Here is a 23060-nt window from a genome sequence, read left to right on the forward strand (position 1 = left end):
ACAGTTTTGATCATTTCAACACCGAATGACTGACTGGGCCTTATATACCAATAGCCAGCGAGTGACTGGCGAGTGAGTGCAACTAGCAACTAGCCCACACAAAGCAATCAGATTCAGACCTGACGATATATGTGTTACTTTCAACAATACTTTGCATTAATTAATAAACGAATTATATAATCATCAGAAATAGTACTGGCATGAAAGTTCATCTGTGTTGGTATACAACATACTAGGATTTTAAACTTTTGATCTCAACACAAGATTAGATGTACATGTACATCAACTTTTCGGTGGTAAACTTCGTCCTTCATCGGGAGACTGGCAACCCAAATTCGGAATCAAACGTGACGGGGCCGATACCAGTTATACCAAGAGAGTACGACAAAGTGTTGGGGTCAAGTGACCAAAAGGTCAGTGATCCCGAACTTGGGTTGCCACAGAGTGTCAACACCCTGTATTATAAATATTTTTTTCCATACAGCTCAATACTCCGTTGAAATCAATATTCTATTATTGACACAGATAAAGAAAGTTTACATATGCATTGTGTTATAGGACGTGCACCTGGAACTTAACTAAATGGGCTAAACGCGTTCCTTTATACCTATAAAGTATAATTGCCATTCTCAAAATTAAATATATCTCAATTTTTACATTGGATTTCAAATTTTTTACGTTAAAAATGCAGTAAAGATATCCACAGCAAGCTGCAAGGCCCCGCTAATTAGTGTACTGCTTTTCGAGTGAGTGTACTGGAAACAAAACCCTGGTTTTACCTGAAAACAAATTTTTTCTTGTAATAGAAACATCATATGGGGTACTAGAGCATGCACAAATCGTAATAATGTGTAGAATATAGAAACGCTGTGGTATCTCATATGATAGTCATGGTATGCTTAGCCTGAGTCGCTCGGCCTATCTCGAACAAAATCGCGATGCGTAGCTGTTAAAAAACGAGAGGATTCGCTGTACTATCACGGCCATTTTTAACACGAAGATATAGGGATGATGACGATGTGTGCCAGTCCGATGAAGATCGAAGTTATAATCTTGTGTTGAGATCAAAAGTTTAAAATCTTAAATTTTCAGAAGTATTGTTCAGCGTTACCGATAATATCTTATCTTAGGATTAATATACAAAAAACAGTTTGAATACGTGTACTATTTATAATAAAAAGCTAATAAATAGCAATTTGAACTAATAATATTTTGTTATTAATTATATGCATTCCAATGGTCCTAATGTAACAAAGCCTTCTTCATGATCCCGTTCAGCAATTTGAACTAATAATATTTTGTTATTAATTATATGCATTCCAATGGTCCTAATGTAACAAAGCCTTCTTCATGATCCCGCTCAGTATCGCCGCTCCATAGTTGTGTCACTGGCAATAGAGTGCTGTCTGTAAGCCAACCTTCGTCGTGACGCCATCTTCTGTCATTTCTGTCACAGTTGCATCGTCTTTCTGGATTGACACACCCTGCAATAAATTATGTAAAGTCTGTATGAAGACTGAAGTGTAACGGAGCTATAAATATCTATACAGGTTGTAGCTTACAGTCAGTTTCGAAAAAAAATTAAAATAATAAAATAGATTTCTTGAATTTTTTGAAAATTGGGCGATCCGTTCTTGCATAATGCGAATTTTACCAAATTGCTAATTTTGAATCTGTTCCATGGATCCGTGCATTGCATGAAAACATACGGGTTTAATAGAAAAAAGGAAATGTATTTTTTCATAAACCATCATAAACGGGCTTCCAAATGTAATATTGGGTACCGATCATTTTGATACAGCCTGTATAAGGGATAAATGCAGTGTCGATTTTGTAGTAAGCGTGGTAAGTAACATTAAAGATGCGTGAAAGCACTCATCAGACTCACCTTGGTTGAAATGACAAGCGCATCCGGGCACATCTGTGTCGACTCCTCCCCAGTTTACCATCTGACTACCATTCCGAGAGACCCACCAAGTATTGGGTATTATATCAGCTGTGTCATCCTTATTATATGACCATATCTTACAATGATGACAATCAAATCTAATGTGTTGATGACACATTGTGGATTGTGTTATCAAGGCAATGATTTCGCTTAAAGAAACGCCAATATAGCTGACATCACGGTGAATACGGCCTGTCCTAGACCCATTGGGGACCTTCCAAGTACTATTTGTCAGATCAGTTGGAATCAACGTGGTTCCTAAATATACACATTAAAAGTATATATGCCTTCTATTACAAAATATAATAAGATGTTTATAAAGCAAAGAAAAAAGTTTTTCGTAAGTAGTAGGCAGTGAATTGAAATAATCTGTATCCAACTCTATAAAACTTCTGTGAATGTATACTTTTTTTAGTTTGCATACTCATGTGCAATACAATAAGAAATTTCACGTGATCTCTCAACCTGGTCTCCTAACTAAATAGTCAGTTTACATACAGCTCTATACTGACTATATAGAGCAGATTAGGATTACTATATTGACGCCCTCTGTTGGTCAACGTTACATTATATATTGGAACTCCATTAGTCCTCACCATGGCTGTTACCAGCCTCACCCCTGCCGGGCTTGCGGGCTTGATGTTTTAAGCCCTGACGGGCTGGGGGATCAGTGTCGACAAAAACATCCAAGGCCGCAAGACCGGTAGAGGCCGGAAACGCCCAAAGTGAGGACTTGCAACTACATATAAAAAGGTTTGACTATAAAACCGATTCTCTTATAAATGCATCTACGCACAGTTTCCACCTCGATACACCCGAGCACACACATCTTTCCAAGTACATCTAGTCTAGCCTCTAACGCTGACCTGTTTCCAGGTCTAGTCAGGGCCGTGACACTCGTATTCAAACCCTGTATAAAAAGTGAAGTCACTTTACGGCAGTTTGATTGACACATCGGCAGTTTGAGTGACAGTTGCTTGGCATTTTCAGTACACATAGTAACGCTTAGAGCTAGTACTGGGTCTTTCACAATATGATAGTAATGGAAAGAAACAACCAAATGTTTCCTGTTTTTCGCCATTTATTTTTTTAAACGACGATGTAAACATGCATCACCTCTTCCACATGTCAACCTCTTACACAGCGCAAGCCATCACATACATGAACGCGCATTGAGTGTGTGACTGACTTCATTTGCGCAAACGTGTGGCTTATCCTATAGTATATTAGTACTCGAGAATCCTTGGTCTAGTTCAAAGTTTATGCCCTAAGAAACAATGATAAATACAGAGGACATTACCATTTTCCATGTTACATTGCACAGTGAACGGCTCCACTCCTGTTCCATGTCCATCCGGGTCAATAAGATACGGTCCATCTTCCAGAAAGCAATGAACGTCTCTTAATTCCTTGCATGACTTAAGAATCGGTTTGATCTCTGTTATGATATATATATATATATACATGTAGGAATCGAGTTTAAATACTTTGCACTCTTAAAACACAAAATAATGAAGACTGCATGACACCATTCAAAACACCCAGTATACCTAGTGAAGGAATCGGATAGCAACATTTGCACGTTATTTTTTGTGGGACCTGACAGCATCTGACACACCAAATTGCATTCTGAATACCAAGAATGTGCTTCGAAATTGGCGATATAATATAAATTTTATGGCAAATTATTAAAATTGATAATGTTTTTAATAGTTAACAGTCCTCGAAGTAAACTTTATAAATATAATGATAATGTCAAAATTTTCAAATGATGGACGGATTTTCCTCCCAGCTACATACAATTTATAAAGTAGTACATATCATTAGATTTTTAAAGATTACTTCGAGGACTCTCAAATGTAAAAATATCAATTTTTAACCATTTGCCGTTTGTATTATATCGCGAATTTAAAAAAAATCCGAAATTATTTGATATCAGAAGGATATTCCTCGTGTTCAAAATGTAATTTGATGTGTCTGATGTGCGCTCATGTCCCACAAAAAATACGGCGCAAACGTTGGTATACGATCCCTTAACCTTTTGCTTCCAAACCCACCCGATTCTTGAGCGCCCTGGCGATTTTTTTTGGTCAACAATTTAGCAAAGAATTCTTTGCAATCGGGGAACATGGACACATAAAAGAATTTTTCTTTTTGCATCAGGCCCCCTATTACAATTGTTTGTGCACGGTCCCTAAATTCAACCTGTGCTAAACTTGATACATTGACTAACCGGTGTATTTCATGGACTATCACGTAGGGAAGCAGTAAGAATAGACCTAGTGTCTTCAAAACAGACGTGCCTTTTCTACGCATGGGGCCGGCGTAGCCAACCGTTTAGTATGCGTGAGGACCAAATTTTCACCCCCATATGTCAACTTTTTGTCCCGTTCTTAGTCACTTTAATGACACTTTACCCTTTACAATCCCCATTTAATCCCTGAAAACTTTATGTAGGTGGCACCCCCAGCACGGTTCCTTCCTGGCCACGCCACTGGCTACGCATCTGATTCGGCATGGATCATTTATTTTACACCCTACAACATCCCCTTCACACACCATATGACATATTCCTATCTCGTTACGTAATACTAACCTACCTATGTCTGGTTTACGAACTCTGACTTCGTAAAACGAAACTGATTCCACTGCCGACTTCTGAAGATCATCAGGATAACATCTAGCCAATGTAGTTTTTAATCTGCACCTTTCGGTTTCCGGTTCAAAATTGAAAGAACGACAACTAGGATGTTGTGCGCAAATATTAACACAGTCCAAAACTCTTGAAACATTCTGTAGAATCTGCACATCATGCCCGATTAAATTATATCCAGACACCATTGCAAAACTGTGTGAATTGAAACTTGGTAATTTCGCTCCACCTTCGTGGATAATATATTGAAAATACACACAAGTGAGAGCAATTTGGAACCACATTGCTGTAAACTACGAAATATCTACTATAATTATAAGAATGCTTAGGAAAATCTTATGCCGTACAAAGGTGGAAAATTACTGTTGCCGTTTGTTTGTGGACGTCCTTGCCACAATTAAAATAACGCGAATAACAAAAAGCTGAACAATAACGTTAATTATACGTGTAACGTGTTAATTATATTTGTAACGTGTTTGGTTTATTAGTGGCGCGATTGTTGTTGTGAATTGGTCGAATCGTCACTAGGATCCATAACATGCTCATCTATCAAGGCACAGTTCTTTAACCCCAACACATTTTCACATTCATTGAATGACCTTTGAAAATTTGGGTACAAAAACTCATACTCTGAAACTTGAGGTCAAATTTTGGACTATGATTGTTTAATTAAGATTATTGAACTATGCCATTGGGATGAGACCATTGTGGTCCATAGTGCGTGGTACCCTGTGAGTAGGAATGACCTATGGCGAATAGTTCATGTGGTCCTTGACCATCAATTGAAGACCTGAGCGCAAGAAGACCGTAAGTCCACTTGGCCCCTCAACATGTATACACGAAAGTTAGGTGTAGTTTCTTAGGGTTTTATAATGTTTAATACATGTTCCAGGGTGAAAATATCGTGAAAGGTTGTGAAAGATTTGCTTTGGCCCCTGAACATGTATAAAACATTACCAAACTATACGAAACTATACGCAACTTTAGTGTATACATGTTGAGGGGCCAAGTGAACACGTCACCATGGTTACAGGTACTTTGATAAATAAAACGTTTTTCAAAACAAAAACAATAATGTTGATATACGTTTTGTTTGGTTTATTAGTGGTGACTATCGATTACTCTTAAGTGTAATACATTTTTTTAAATCAATAAATCAATGCCACGAGTGCAGGAGGATATTAATGGTCTATTTTTATGATTTTATATTAACCTAAGGCATTCTTCTTCTTCTTCGGCCGCCGCGGTGCGCCGTCACTACTGACGATTGGCTACCATCTGGCTGCATCTCCTTATCTCCTTCTTCCAAGCCGTTCTGTTTTGAGCTAGACGCTTGGCTTGCACTAGGTTCATTCCTGTTTATTCTTTAATGCTGACAAACAATTGTTCTTCTGCCGTCCACTCTTCCGTTTCCCTTCAACCACTAGACGAAAAAGGGACATTTTGATGAGAAACGGCCAAAATGGAAAGAATTGAAATTTTCTCATTCTTTTGGATGAGAAAATAATAATGTTTGTTTTGAGCTCAGCGGGGATTACCAATTCTCAGCAGTTTTAATAAGACAATAATGATTGACACACACCACGAAGTTTCTCATCAACTATCCAAGCAGGTGTCTCTTCACACCAATTCCTCAAGGATACTCCTGTTTGTTCTTTTCTCCATCCAACTGATGTTTAGCATTCTTTCCCAGAACCACATTTCAGCAGCAAGCACCTAAGCAAAAGCGGCTTCTTGTTCAATATCCCTTACATTGCATTAAACAATAAGGAAACAGGTATACTCGTACTAAACCAGAACGTGCAAAAACTTAAGTCAGTAGCATTTATCTATGAATAAAAAATATTTTGTGGATAAAAGTAGAACACAATGGATTCTGAAATGCAACTATTGTGCTGAATTGATGGATAATGAAGCTCGTACAAATGCATTCGTCAAGATAATCGCCCTTGACCATGGAGTTATTTATTTATTTATTTATTTATTTTTTATGTCGAGCTTATCAAGGCAGCTACACTGTAAATTGGCCAGAACACATGGAACGCGTTCATTAATGTAACGGTTTTTTAACACATGACACGTGTTCAACTTATTTAGAGAACACTAGTGTTAATGTAGAGAACACAGGTGTTATTACCTCAGAACACTAGTGTAACATGTTCTAATCCTTTAAACTTTGGTGTTCAAAATTACTATCTATGAACACCTCGGACACATGAAAGAAATGTAACGGTTTTTTAACACATGACACGTGTTCAAACATTGATTTTCAGAATGCTGGTGTTCAACCTTTATTTATACATTTTCAAAATCTCATTACTCGACAATAAACAAATGCATGGTAGTATAAACAAGATAATGGCGGTGTTCCGAAGAATTCCGATGAAATCAGAGAGTTTTCACCTAAGGCAAGCCCAAGGCTCGAACCCTCGCCGATCGTATCTCCCGGCTGACAGCGCAACGCATTTTAATGCGATTAAAATCGCTCGGCCATAGTCACCCGCTTGTGTCTCTATGCTTGTTCATCGCTGTCAACAGATATACGGGCTCCGAGTCGCTCCCAAAGTTGCCCTGAATTTCATTCTTCTCTAAATCCTTCGAATTTACTCTCACTATCATCCCATTTGTCTTGGAAAAGACAGTTTGTTATAGCGTTTCCCGGAAGCGTTTGCACGGCACGTTGTATCGCCATTGTTGTTGTTGTTGTTACTTATATCCCTCCTTCAAAGGAGCACCGTGTATTTCTCGCTGACACGTCGCAGCTCTCCAACGGCTCATGCGTTCCATTTTTGAACACCAGTATTCAATATAATCATTCAGAACACTTGTGACACGTCTGATCAATACTATGTGTTCTACATTATACTAAAAGAACACTAATGTGCAAGGCTTATCATATTTTCAAATACACTAGTGTTCTAAAGAGACAATTATGAACACCTCGGACGCGTCTGAGAGGCGTCACGTGTTCGGGAACATTTGCAGTGTAGAATCTAGAAGATAACGCTGACGAAACTTCGGCCACAAATGACCTGGTGAATGGGGTCGCCGTATATAGCTGGCGTCGGGGTATTTTTACACGACAAGTAAGTGTAGCCGACAATCGAGCGTTACCCTGATCGGAACCGACTGTAACGAGGTCTTTTATCATGAATAATTGTATTTAGGTCTTGAGCCTTGTGGGTTCTTGACCTAACTCGATGCCATAACTCCACGGGAACGTGCGATTATCTTGACTTAATTGCACTTAATTCATTATCCTCATCTTATTTATAACTTTATTTTTATACTTTTTAAAAGAAAAGTGACATTTTAGCCAAAGCATGTTAATGCACCAACAGTGAAGAGCGCCTTTTCGCCAATATCCCCTGTATCCCCTGAATGTATTTTTATAACAGGTAATTTGGATTTGTCAGAAAGCACTCCGTCATCAAATCTCCACACATTGTCGTCAACAATACAGTTACACGGACCACCAGTTTCGCAATCTGTTGAGTCAAAATAACAATAGTTGTAAAGTAGTTCTAAGAGGAAAAGAAGAACATGAATTTAATAGGGACGAATCGATATTCGTCATTCTGCCAAACTCATAACGATATGATATTGCATATGCTCCATACCTGATTGTAGGTTACATGTACAGGTTCCATTCGGCACACTTCCCCAGTTATACATGGGATCACCAACTCGAGACACCCACCATACGTTCAAAACACTTATTAGATCTATTTAAGGAGAAAATAAGAAAATAAATTAGTCAAGCTCAAAAGCACCGCACATTTTAATGGCCAATGCAGCAGACACATGCCTACACTGTGCCGTTTGTTATTCAAGTCTACGTACTTTGGCGTATATTAAGTGAGGTCAGAAATATTATTGTCCGGAAACGCTTCACTATAAACACGTAACTACGGGAATGTACCGTAACATTGATATCTTTCTAAACAGATGGTTATTGCGCATATTATTAACAGTCGACGGATATAAAGGGTTCACACAAAATACCCCCCCTTAAAATTACAAAACATTTCTTTGCATAACTTGACATACATTTCGCTGATTTGAAAATGTTAAAAACCTGTGAATAAAGGAATCATTTTTCTACCCTCCCAAAGTTCTTTGAAAAAAAGTCTTTTTGTTTTAGCCAAAAATAATCAAATTTTCCAAAAAAAATGCTTTCAGAAAAAGTTACACTTTTCCACATCCTATACATTTAAGGGCTGGGGTATGAAAGTTTGGACAGTATTTATTTTGGGACATTAGAGCACATCAGACATATCGAATTGCATTCTGAATATGAAGAATGTCATTCTGATATCAAATAATTTTGATTTTTTGAAATTCGCAATTTAATACACATTTTATGGCAAATCATTAAAAATTGATATTTTTGATATTAAACAGTACTTGAAGTAAACTTTATAAATCTGATGATTTATACTTAAAGTGTATGTAGGTGGGATGAAAAGCCGACGGTCAATTGAAAATTTTGACCTTTCGTATTGAAGATATGGATTTTTTCCCAAAACACCAAAAAAATTAGGTCTTTTTGGGAAAAAAATCCATATCTTCAATATGAAAGGTCAAAATTTTCAATTGACCGTCGGCTTTTCCTCCCGGCTACATACACTTTAAGAATATATCATTAGATTTATATAATTTACTTCGAGGACTGTTATATATCAAAATTTGAAAAATATCAAATTTTTATAATTTGTCATAAAATTTGTATTATATTGTGATTTTAAAAATAAAAATTATTTGATATCAGAAAGACATGCTTCGTATTCAGAATGCAATTCGATAGGTCTGAGGTGCTCTCATGTCCCACAAAAAATACTGTCGAAACGCAATAAACGCTCATTTTGGATCCCTTAATGTACAAAAACAATCTCGATATCAATGTTTCGATTGACTTGTATACGATAACCCAGTCACCCATGCAATCATCTTGCAGTATAAAACAATGATTCATTGACATGTGTGGGTATTTCTTGAAGGTTTTATTGAACCGGTGTTTCAAAATGGTAAAATCAATTTAGGATTTACAAAACATTTCTTTACATAACTTGACATTCGTTTTGTTGATTTTAAAAATTTAACAACCTGTGAATAAAGGCATATTTGTGCTACACTATCAAAGTTATTCCTTCTCAAAATCCTTTTGTTTTGGTAAAGAATAATCACATTTTTCAAAAATGATGCTTTAAAAAAGTTGCACTTCTCAACATCCCACACGTGTAATGTACATGTACAAAACTTTCTCTATACCAATGTTATGATTTAATTAATTGTTTTGTTTTCCTTCACATTTCTGTCTCTGATCCCTTAGTCACCAATGCAACCATCATGTAGTGCAAAATAATGATTCGTTGCAGCTAATTTTGACATAAATGAGGATGTTGAAAAGTGCAACTTTTTCTGAAAGCATCATTTTTGGAAAAGGGAATTATTTTTGGCCAAAACAAAAAGATTTTTAGAAGAAAAAACCTTGGGAGAGTAGAAAAACGATTCCTTTATTCACAGGTTTTTAAATTGTTCAAAACAACGAAATGTTTTGTAATTTAAGGGGGGGTTATTTTTTGTGAACCCTTTATTAAGTACGGTATTGCCGGAGTGGTACATAATAACACAGTGCTTTTCAGTTTGCATGAAGAAACTATAAGCGTGTATCCTTTTGATTATTGTTAACATTCTTTTTAAAAATTGAACAATTTCAAACATAATTAATATGCAAAATCTCAAAATTTACCTTCGTCATAATAAAATGCCGTTTCTTTGCATTGATAACTGATGTATTGTTTACATTCAGTAGACACGTTAATGAGTGCAGCAATCTGGGAGATATTAACCTCGTAAATAATTTCTTTGACGTAAGAACCTTTAATCTCAAAACCCTCTGGAGTTTCAAAACCACCTTCACTATCATGGCCAATAATGGTGGCTCCTATGAATAGATTGAAAGAGAAATAATGAAAGAATTAATATATAACTTTAGGCAGAACATGTTTTTGGTGGTCCTATAGCGCTATCGGTTCCCGAAGAGGTACCGATGGCACTTTTTATCGTACCCTGAATATTTGTACAGTGAGTGCGTTTTCTTAATAATTTAAATGAAAAACAATAACACTATGCAACTCTTTATCATTATGCTTGATAGACTTTATTATATCTCCAGGGAGCGATGTTAGGGGTCATCGGTACTTAACCGGGCACCGATAGTTCTATAGGACCAACTTGGATGTGGTGCCTTAGAAAAACGATGTAAATCAAATGTTAGTTATATTCATAGAGAAATAAGCTGATATCGACCGTATAAGATGATAACCCTTTGTCAGGAAACTTGCCATTTTGTTGCTCCAAACTAAAATAGCTTACGTATGCTTCCTTTGTAAATTTTGGATTTATAAAGCGCCTTTCTCCAGATCCTAGAGGACTCAAAGCGTTGTAATTTCGCTGCAATGGTGAATCATCACAATCAGATCGAATCAACTAGGTCAGTTGCTGCCGAACGGCGCAAACCTATCCGCATTTAGATTGTAACATCCACCAATTATCGGTGCAGCTCCCCAAATTCCATTGGGTGAAGGAAGTTTTTGATAACCAAACAACTAATCACCGATTTTTGCGATACAGGAGGAAACCGGAGATCTTGGAGAAAAGCTGCGAGAGCGAGCATGGAATCGGGATAAACCAAGTGCACATGAGTCCTTGGTCCATGCCGGGGCTTGAACCCGGGACCTCAGTGGTGCAAGGCGAGGAAACTACCGCTGCGCCAACTCGCCCCCCCCCTTCATATACCTTCATATTAATATTTCACATAAATTGCCAATATGAAACAATCAATGATATTCAATAGCATTTTCATGAAAATATACGTTTAATTAGTCATCTGCTACTACCGTATATATTTGAGTGGCGTACCTACTAAAATTTTCAAAGTTGTTCCGCAAAACCGCTCTACCAATGACGTAACTGTGACAAATGCGCATGTGCAATTTGGGCTAATGTATGGTAAAACAAGACCAAAAGTAACAATCGCATTGCAAATATTGGTCGATTTGGTGTTTCGAGCCGGGTGAAACTTACTCCCTGCCACCCGGTCGGTGCCCCACTGCCTAATATAATAAGTTCTTTAAACATTTATTGTCCTACCTGTATTCATGTCACATTGAACAGTGAATGGGTCGACGCCATTATCTGGGCCATCAGGATCAATATCATACGTACCACTGCCGCAAGTATAGCAAGCTTCCCTAATTGCAGCACAAGATGGCAGAACTGTTATCGAAAAAAGGCAAAATATTCCAAATTCAGATATTTGTCAAGCACATACGGTATGTGGACAAATGAACCTAATAATATACGGTATTATTTGCAAACAATGGCCCCAGAAATTTGTTGAAGACAACCAAACGTTGTTTTTTTGCTCTTTTTGTTCACAGCAGGGACATTTTGTACAATTAGTCAAAAAGTAAACTTGTACATATTTTCCCTTTGATGAAATTCTAAAATTTTAAACATAATTTCATGCCATGACCAAATTTTGCAAACCCGTTTTAATCTCGCTTCAAGTATTTCGTATTGCATAACAACATGTAACGGAATACCGTATCTCATCTAGATTCAATAATATTTGGAACCCTTATTAAATTCTATATGTGACCATCCTCCACAACTGAGCCCGGATGTCGCCAGTGCCACTATTGAGATATGCTCCATTGAACTTAACAATAAACAATAGGAAACAAAGGATTTATTGACTGTTTTATTGATATTTCACTACTTAAATGTCAAGTACTATAGACATGATATACATCATTTTAAAGCTAATTTCAAGCAGAATATTTTGGTTGAATATCTCAAAATGATGATTGGCGACTTCAGGGCTCAGTTGTGCTGAGGGGTCACATATTTGATTGACAGCTTTCTATTGTGGACTCGGATTTGCTTGATAGTCTAAATAAATTAAGAAAAGCTTTAACGATGCCAATCACCAGACTTGAACTGAGCCCATTCCAAAGTTGTACTTTTGTTATATTAGTACAGGGGGTAAACTAAATTCAAGTGTTTCTATTTATTCGGCTGGTTTGCGAGCGAGAAATTGAGGCAACTATCGATCGGTAGATGCACATAGAGTTTTAATCACAGACCAGACCTTCCATTCCCCATGATTCGTAGTGTTACGTTCGATCATGCAAGTTCCTCGTGTGATAACAAAATTAAAGTGCACGTAGTTTATTATCATGATTGCCGGCCTAAACCTAATCTTTCAAAATTATTTTTATCGATAAAATTCCTCTATGATGTGTTGAGGTAGACAATATTGTCCACCCAAATGTCGACAATTGTCCACCTTTAACAAAATTTCAGAATGACATTTTCGAGGAAAAATTCGTTTTGGAAGAGTTTATTATTTTAGTGTTTTAGATTTTATAATGTCTATAATAGAGGTTATCCACTTCACTCATGTGTGACCTCTAACAAAAGGCGCTGGTTCCCGTAGTATTCCTCATTCAAACCAATTCAATGCACGACCTCGGAGTTACCTGCATGACTTTGGCGTGCTATTTTGAAACAGTGATGGTTGGACATGCAGGGACTTCTTTTGAAAGTCCTAAACAAGGTATAGCAGTCGTTGATATGATATGCAGCTTATAGAACACGGATAACCTCTATAGGTGGCATGCAAACAGAGCCAGGGAGCAAGGGGGCAGTTACTTCCGTAAGAAGTGTATCCCTCCGTTTCCCCCGCCTGTGGATTTTCAGACCTTTTTTTAAAATACATTTTAGCCCATATTTACCAATTTTGTCAATGTTTGCATGAACATTAGGGAGCGTTGCCTCCAGTCATGCCTCCATGTATTAGTATTACTAAACCCATTTCATATAAAGCATTTCTGTATGTGTGATTATTAATTAATGAATATAAAATATCAACCTATTGGCAAGTACTCAATACGAAGTTTAATTGGTGACAACTCTCTAGTCCGAATGTTTCCTAGTCCGAAGGCTCCTTAGTCCGAAGGTTCGCTGGTCCGTACACGTATTTTATCATTCGCTAGTCCTAATTCTGAAAATTAGTCCGAATGTCGGGTTCTCTAGTCCGAAGGTAAAATAAGGCTAGCTAACCCTAACCCTAACCCTAAGCCAACCCTAACCCTAACCCAACCCTAACCAGTACACTAACCCTAACCCTATCCCTTATTCGGACTAGAGAACCTTCGGATTAGCGAACTTAATGCTCTGCGTGCTAGCCATAGGCCTCAACATAAAAAGTCCAAGTTTTGAGATTTTTTTGTCAAAATATCAAGAGCTATCTTAAGAACTACTGAACCAATACTAGGCTTGTTTGTACTCATTTTAATGCATTTTTCATGCTGATTCCAAATATGGTCATGAAAATTTACATTTCTGAAATTTTGAATTTTAAAAAAAAATTGAAACATGTCGTCTGCAGTCGACACCCGCGTGAAGAGAGTTAATTTGGTTTTCGGACTACAGAGAAGTCACGGTTTAATTACCTGCTGGAGTTGAACATTCGCCACCGTAAACACGTATTTCACATAATGACAAAAACTGAGATACTTCTGTTGGTAAATGTACGCTCAGGAATCCTCCACAAAGATCACATGGCATTTCTACGACAGGACTGGATCTAATTTGTTCCATGGTTACTCCTGGCCCGCAAATCGAATTGGTACGATTCGGATCCATACCGATACGAATGGTAGCGCCAAATAAACGCTTTGCTGTGTACCAACAAAATCAAGGATAACCATGGTTTTATATGTATTGCATCAAGGTTATTATATCCCCGTAAAGAGGGTAGGGCTTGAATAATAATAAAGGAAATTATAGGTAAAGATTTAAGACATATTGTAACATTTACGCCCTCAATATTTTTGTTTTCTGTTTCTGTTTTTTCCACGATTACAATGTACTTTTATAAACTAATAGTTTTGTCAATATTCGAGATTTTGAATAAAACGCAGGAACCGTCGTTTAATTATTACGATGGAAATTTTAATCGAAAGCGTACGCGATGTTCATAACACAGTACGTATATGGCGTGCGGGACGGGCATACACACATTTAAGGACCGTGCCATAGCACGACCGACGGAGTGACACGCATTGCCGACATCGTACTGGTAGTAAATTCCAATCTTTGCTTTACTTCAGTTGTTCGGCTCAAAAAAAGGACAAACATCTGACAGTAAAAGCTAACATCAATAAGTAAGAATATAATTATATTCTGTGGTGTCAAGTCCTGGTTGTTCTCCAAAATGGTGTTACTTGCGCCAATCGTTCCTATCTTCAACGGGAACAGTATTCCTCATCCCTGTTCTATTTACATTGACAGACGTGCTCTTTCATAAACCAGACTTCAGCATATCGATGGAAGATCAACACAAAATCTCTTATTGGGAAAACATCAGCACTTATTCGTAATCCAAAATCTCCTTCAGTGGCCGAATTACCAACAAAATGACTAGTTTGTAAGTGCTCTTCTTTGAAACGAATTAGTAGTACTTTGGTTGCACCATATGGTTGCACAAAAAATACTGCTTTGTAAGTGCTCGTCTTTGAGAACACTAGAGCTTGCAATTCGACAGCTCAAGACTTGACACTCTCTATACATCTGCCACGAGAATCTCTTGCTTCTCGCCTTTATACGAGTAAACTGGAAAGTCCAAATTCTATTAATAGCTCATTTCTTTTACATTCACATTTAGCAACAGGGTATTTGCGCCGGCAACTCAGCATTGTATTACTTCATGTTAGTTGTCTGTTGTTTCTATTAGCAATTTATAAACAAAACGAAAATATTGGGGGAAAATGACCAAATATTCAAGACAAACAGAATTTCCAAAATTGGAATGTGCTAAAAACAGAAATATTGTGTTGATTTTGTATTTTAGGTAAAATAGGTAAATATTGTGAAAAACATATTTCTGAATCTAAAAAGTCTTGCACACCGACCTTGGGAGGTTATACACACACAGAGAAAATATACACAGGTTGTGTAAAATTCTACACATCCACTGTGTACGTATAGAACCGCATAATAATTGTGTGTAATTTTACCAAATCCATATTTTGTAAAAAACACCAAACTGTTATGTAAAAAGTTACACATTTGCTAAGTAAACATTTGGTGTTTTTTACAAAATATTGATTAGGTTTTTTGCGGTTCCAAAGTATATGTGATGCGATCAAGCAAAATCAGTCGGAACTCGGAAATAAAAAAAAATCAGTTTCTTATAGGATAGTAAAAAGCATTTTCAAAGCAGAAAACCCCATTGAAATTGAACAACCAGTTCCAAAGATATGAGCAATTAAAGAGTTTCCAAAACAAAAAGAAACAAAAGGAAATATTTCCTTTGTTTGGCTATATCTCAAAATAAATATTTCCGAGTTCCGACTGATTTTGCTTGATCGCATCACATATAGTGGATGCGTTGTGTATTTTTTCTGTGTGTAGGATCTGTGATCGGACATGTGTTGTATCAAGGCTGTGATCTGGTGAGTAATCAGTTTACACCACATGTTCCTTTGTCTGTTCATGAATTTGAAAACAAGTAATCACAAAAATTGAATTTTTCACCAAAATGTTTTGAACCACCATAATCTATGCACTTATTATTTGACCATTTTGACCATTTTATAAAAAAAGACATTACTCACTGTAAACAACCTTATCCCACCACATCTTATTGTTATTCCATTATGATGCAATACAATGAAATGATCCCATTGTGTTATCTGGGAAATTCCCAAGATAATAATAGATCTGACTGTCTTTATTATTGTGATTGCATGCGAGAATAGATTTAAGGGATGTGGTAGCAACGTTTGGACAGTATTTGTTATGGAACATGAGAGCACATCAGACATACCGAATTGTATTCTGAATACGAGGAATGTCCTTCCGATATCAAATAAAATCACTTGTTGCTCAAGAAATTGTACCAAATAATGCACGCGTACTAAGATACGTCCAATGCGCCCCTCCCCCTTTGGGGCTTGTGCATTAGACGCATCAACATCTCAGTACGCGTGCATTATTTTGTACAATTTCACTCCCAATACGCATGTATTAACCTATACATGTAATTAACAATCCTTATCAAAACACAATCTACTTAAAATCTACAGTATAAGATAATAATAATATATAGTAATATAGTAATAATATATAGTAATAAAAACGACTTACTACAGCATCCACCTCTGTTATAAATGATAACTTTTCGTATGCATTTTGTTTTCAGTAAATCGACCATCCACCACGCACCATATTCGGACCCTTTAACAAATGAAATGTGAACATTTTGATCTATGTATAATCAGGCTTTTGCAATTCCTATACGTTCAGTCGTTCAACATTAACGAACAACCATGGTGTTGTGCTGAACTGTGCTGATCACGGGACTGATACAAAACAAGTTATCAAAGCTCGAACCCCGGCCGACAGCTCGGCAGCGCAACGCATTAAGGTGGTACTACACCCCCTGATAAATTTTGTGAACAATTTTATATTTTTCTCAAAAAATAACTAAACACTGGTAACAAAAGTTATGTATATTACAGGGGCAAGGAATCGAATTACTTCACTGAAATTTAAGTGATTTAAGACAAGCGGTTCATTATATAATGTTAAGAAATGAGGTATATTCTAGCGGTAAATAACGTACCGCTTGTCTTGAATCACTGTAATTCCAGTGTAGTAGCTGGATTCCTTGCCCCTATAATATACATCACTGTTGTTACCAGTGTGTTATTATTTTTTGATAAAAATGCAAAAATAGTCAAAAATTTATCAGGGGTGTAGTACCACCTTAACTGTTCGGCATCTCACCCTCAACTTGTATGGCTTTAATTGACTTGTGTTAGGTGTATAGGTACTCCCGCCGAGACGTGAACGACTCGTGAAAAGAGTCTAGCATCGATAACATAATTATACTAACCAGGGTTGCCAAGTAGTGGGCGTTTGGAGTCGGTCATATGACTCTCTATGGATGAAACGGGGACTGAAATATCAAAATGTCGCCAGACTCGTGGTTATTTTAAATGTTTATTTTTGTCAGTTATTGATCATACTGTTAAAGTTTGCAAAAGTTGTCGAGCAGAGAGGGTACAGAGAAGGGAGAGAAAGTGATAGGAGAGGATTTGAGATTGCAGAGAAGGTGAAAATACAAAAACCAATAGTATCAGCGCGTATTGGTTTTTTTTGGGGGGGGGGCTTTGGGGCGCCGACCGTCCCGGCGTAAAAGCAGGGGGAGGCAAAAAAAAGAAGGGCGGCGGAAGAAGGGCGGAAAAAGAATTATTAAAGAAAAAAAGGTTTTCAAAATGTTGAAAAAGGTTTAAAAAGTTGTGAAAAAAATGGAAAATTACATATTTTTAACTTTTAGGCTGCTAGCGCCTATTAGAGAGAGTCCAAAGCAAAATGTCTAGATTTTTCACAATGCCCGACATATTACCGATGCAAAGTTATTAACCTCATTCATAACCGTCACACCTTACAAAATAACACAAAATTTTGCTCAAAAGTTGATAAAAATAGATGATTTTTACATCTTCCCTTTCCAAAAATCGATCAGGCTAAAACAGGAAGTCCAATAACAAAAGTGCGTATCACAATCTGTGCAAATATGGTAGCGCGCAATCCAAATACGGCAGCCAGCGCGCGCGCAGTTTGTTAGACGCACAACAACACGCAAACGCCGGTCAATTGTGTGCGTCATTGGAACAATTACGCATTTTGCGGTCAATTGTGAGATATTAATGGCCTCGATTTGCGTTCGCACAAATAACTAAATGTAATTGGATCGCACGTATCGCGTTTATTAATGAGGTTTTGAATAGTTAGTATGGTTGCAACATACCGCGGAAACATGGCATGTTGCCTCAGGGGATCGACGCTAAGTCAGGTACCGCGTGAGCAAACTCAAAAAATAGCGCAAACTTCGCGCGTAAGATAAGCGATGTCGCCAGGTATGTACGCTGTACCGGCGTCAGCTGAATTCGAGTACGCTTAGGGCACAGGCATGGAAAATTCCAATCTGTGCATTAATAATCTAAGGGTTGCAATGTTACAGTATACAAATACAACATGTTTTGAGGGAAAGTAGTCAAAACTACTGGTCCCGAGGTGTTGGATGATTTGACTACTTCCCGACGCGTCAGCGGAGGGAAGTAGTCAAATCATCCAACACCGAGGGACCAGTAGTTTTGACTACTTTCCCGAAATAAAACATGTTGTATTTGTTTTACTATACCTCATAAATATTTTCACTATCACGGTAAAATCGTAAACAAAAGTCAAAACACACACCAGTCAACGTGCCGGCCGGCATGGTAAATAAGCTTAATATTTTGCTTACCTGATTTTATTGGAGGATTTCTGTTCAATCAATCTACATTTTGACCTATATTATTCGAATTTTCTTTTTAACATTCCATAAATAACATTTTGCTTCATAAAACGTCAAATTCGCGTGTTATTTTCTATCGGTATCTCGGCAAAATAACTGCAGCAGACGCCATTTTCACGATAAACGCATCTGCAGAATCGCCGTTGTGTAGCATAATGCTACGTCAAAAGGAACGGTGACGCGCGGGGTCGATACACCGTAGTAGGGTGCGGAAGTTTTCCTACTTCCCCGCGTGCGCGTAATTGCACAGGCGCGGGGAAGTAGTCAAAATACCGTACTCGGACGCTGGCGTTATTAACCAATAAGATGTATGGATTACCTAATAAATATTTATGAGGTATAGTAATATTTAATTAAGGTTAAAAGGTTTCTTACTTGTATGTGTACATGATCCCATACTCATGATATTCTCAATGTTACCATCAGTGGCTCTTGTAGAGATGTGGTTTAATGTAGTACTAATTTGATAGGTAGGAAGACCTACCAAGGGAATTTCTGTGATTTAAAACAAAAACAATGGATGGAATAAATGTTGCTCGCTTTATGTTTGTGCATTGTATGGACATTTATGTACGTACAGTAGGTGATCGCTGGTAGGTCCATTACTGCATGCAAGAATAATCGCTATCAAAACCTCGTATTTGATTTTTTTACTTCCCCGCGAAAAGTTATTCGAGGTTTTGACAGAGCAGCAAAAAATATATATTTGCGACTTTTTACTCTCTCGGGCACATGAAGCAGGCCATCAAGAATTATTTATAGTATTATGCTAAGGATGAGACCCAAAGTATAGAACTTTATATGATACCAGACGAGTTCCGGTGGCTTTTTCCTTGCGTCCGTTTTACACGGGATAAAAGACATTCAATGATATTTAATGATTATTAATATGATCCATTCTGTAAGAAATAATAATAATAAAGTTGCACGATGTGTGAAAATTTGACGTGAGTTTCATACGTGCATATTGTCTATTGAAATGTGTGTGATATTGGGCGTATAAAAAGAGGTTGCGATTAGTACTGAAAAACAATTAATTTCAAACGGCTTGTTAGTGCTGTTTAAAAAAAATTCCAAGTTGAATTGACCCGTGACAATATAAAGACCGATATAAAGCCTGGATATGCGCCCGTTTTTATCCACAAGTATTTGGCGTCACAAGAGGGCAAACGCCGTATGCAAAGTCCTTCGGAAGCAAGGGAGCATTGCGATTTCAATGTGCAAAATCGTTGGTTGGTTGAGTTTTTACAGCCTCATGCGATACATACGTACGTACTTTATAAACGTACGTATGAACGCACGTACCGCGTATGGAACATCACATCTCTCTAATGAAAGCAGTATTGAACGTTATGAGCCTCGATAATACCAACATATTCATTATAATTATTTGCGTAAGCCTATTAAAGCATGTTGGCTATGTATTATAGTTGCTGACTGAAGCTAGCGGCAAATTTAGATGTTTAACTCTCTTTCACGCGGGTGTCGACTGCAGACGACAAGTTTCAATTTTTTTTTTTTAATTCAAAAATTTTCAGAAATGTAAATTTCCATGACCATATTTGGAATCAGCATGAAAAATGCATTAAAATGAGTACAAACAAGCCTAGTATTGATTCAGAAGTTCTTAAGATAGCTCTTGATATTTTGAGAAAATATTTCAAAACTTGAACTTTTTCCATTGAAGCGCATGGCGAGCACGCAGAGCATTAAAATATTGAAAAGTTCACCCGTGGAATAAATAACAGCTGCAACGTTACCTGTGTAGGCACAAAGTTGGTCTTCATCATGATCATAATAAAAGCAAACAGTATCATCAATGTCGGGTAACTTCGTTGAAAATCCGGAGGTTGGACCATAATCTGAGAGAAAGTCGTTGATTTCACACCGATGATGACTCTCAGAGTACCTGAAAACCCGGCATCGCCCATGACTTGTGCAGTAAGTCGCACAGGATAGCAAAGAGGTGACATTTATCACAACTTCGATATTATTCGTTAACATGCAATGCTCATCATATCGGAAATATTGTAAGCTGCAAATTTGGTTTTCTGCATTAATAACAAAGAAAAAGTATGCCATTGTTTAATAATATCGTTATTAGTTTGGCATAATGTCGAATATCGATTCATGCCACCTTCTTTCACTCACTTATCACGCTGCATCATCAGTGATTAATTGATATGCTGCCCTCTTGCTCTCTATATCTGATCGCCGGTTCGCTAATTCAACAAAATTGATGCGTAACATGATTTAACAAATGTGACCGTACACCACGAATGAGCCGTAAATGTCCTCAATTGTATTCTGAGTTACAGTGTAAAATGGGCATGAAGGTCATATTCATAGGTATTTCAATTTGGTGCTACGTGTATCTCATTAAATGAGGTACACGTAGCACCAAATTGAGGTACCTATGAATACGACCTTCATGCCCATTTTACACTGTAACTCAGAATACAATTGAGGACATTTACGGCTCATTCGTGGTGTACGGTCAAATAGACGAAGGCTATTAGGCATTCTCCCTAACTCATAATGATATTATGAAAGCACCACTACCATATAAATAAACATCATCATTGCTAACAATACAGATAAATAATACAGTATTATAGCCACAAATAAAAAATAAAACACTCGTGATTAACATCAAAACAAAAGTTTATTTTTACAGTTTGTGGCAAAGAAGAACGGCAGTTTACGTTTGGAGAGCGTGCAGAGCGTAAACACGGAAGTGGGGTTCTGGTTGGCTGATTCAATCGTCTGACAATCATAACAACAGACCGATAATCTGATTACGTTGGTTGGTGCGCTTGTAGGGAACACAAAGCTCCGCGTATGTATCTCATTAACAGGGCGCTGGCGTCAATCTAAGCAAGGGACTGTCGTTCTTCTCTGAAACCAAGTGTAAGAGTGATCAATAATTAAGACGATTAAGAAGATAATTAAGAAGATAATCATATTGCATTTCACTTTTTATATCTGACCTTCTTCATTGGTCTCCACCACAAGATCTCCAAAGAACACCGTGTCCTCGGTGTTCGTCAAATTGACAACGTGACAATACGAAGGAACGGTTTTTAACTCGCAGCTGCCTGTATTGGATATGTAATTGAAAGAATAGCAGAAAGCATTTGTGGAACAAAGTAATCCACAGCTAGTGACGCTGGTAGATGGTGTCGTTTTCAAATTATAACCTTGAAGAAGATATCCTGGTCTAACTGAAAAATGTTTCAAGGATCGTCCTCCTCTGCAAATCTGATGTTCTTCAGCATTACTTACAGTGAGAAGCAAGGTACAAATTGATGTTAAAACCATACGGTTTATTTCAAATGCCATCATTATTTTATATGACGATTGGATGGAGGTAGGCCAGGCCTTCAAGTTATTTCTTACTTGAAAAGACCTTTATATAATCAAATTGATGTATAGCATACCGATTGCATGTATCGATATGGGGAAGTGTCAGTTTTTATTATCATAAATAGCTATATGAGTATTTTATATACCTCAAACCTGACAACACATTATTAACGATAACATATTTTCATGCTTGTTCACAAAATATTGATCGTATATTTGCTGCTAATAGGAAAATGTGAAATCGTGGATCAATAATACAATAATACGTTTTCACAAAAGTAGAAACACGATCCAATTTACTGTGCCCACATTTTTAAATTTCCCTTGCATTATTATACCCCTGAATAAAATTAATATTGGTTCGTGTGAGTTCGGGTAAAAGGTGATTTTGGCCTTGAGTCAGTACGACTCGTAACACAATTGATTTTTCATGATTTCAGCACGTTGTTGTTGGTTTTTGATGATCCCTCACAGTCTCCCAAAACATAAAAACATCAAAAGCGTTGCACGTATACTTACTTAAGACTGTCCTTTTTCACATAACGCAGACAAAGTAGGGCCAACTTGCTTACAAATGGTCAATTTTTGGCAAGAAATATCTCTGTGTAATCCTATGCAAGTCCCACATCACATCGATATTTTTTTACTGAAGT

The 23060-nt window shown here is 37.2% G+C and overlaps 1 protein-coding gene across 1 annotated transcript; it reads right to left on the reverse strand.

Moving 5' to 3' along the window:
- Positions 1 to 1308: 1308 nt before the first annotated feature.
- On the reverse strand, positions 1309 to 21123 carry LOC140154557 (uncharacterized). The gene is made up of 10 exons (XM_072177123.1): positions 20802 to 21123; positions 19417 to 19536; positions 16824 to 16913; positions 14126 to 14353; positions 11757 to 11882; positions 10354 to 10548; positions 8222 to 8326; positions 7919 to 8089; positions 3249 to 3386; positions 1309 to 1484 (listed from the first exon to the last, which is right to left on the reverse strand). The coding sequence occupies exons 1-10, from the start codon at positions 21121 to 21123 to the stop codon at positions 1309 to 1311; spliced, it is 1671 nt and encodes a 556-aa protein (XP_072033224.1).
- Positions 21124 to 23060: the final 1937 nt, after the last annotated feature.

The sequence above is a fragment of the Amphiura filiformis genome, chromosome 6 (genome assembly GCF_039555335.1).
Source record: "Amphiura filiformis chromosome 6, Afil_fr2py, whole genome shotgun sequence".
NCBI lineage: Eukaryota > Metazoa > Echinodermata > Ophiuroidea > Amphilepidida > Amphiuridae > Amphiura > Amphiura filiformis.

What these genes read in the sequence shown, in the direction of transcription:
- LOC140154557 (XM_072177123.1), bottom strand. Translation starts at nt 21,123, where the DNA reads ATGGCATACTTTTTCTTTGTTATTAATGCAGAAAACCAAATTTGCAGC. An exon ending in CCAACTTTGTGCCTACACAG is followed by an intron (nt 19,537 to 20,801) that starts GTAACGTTGCAG and finishes TTTAAATCACAG; the next exon opens with AAATTCCCTTGGTAGGTCTT. An exon ending in TCAATGTGACATGAATACAG is followed by an intron (nt 10,549 to 11,756) that starts GTAGGACAATAA and finishes ATCTATTCATAG; the next exon opens with GAGCCACCATTATTGGCCAT.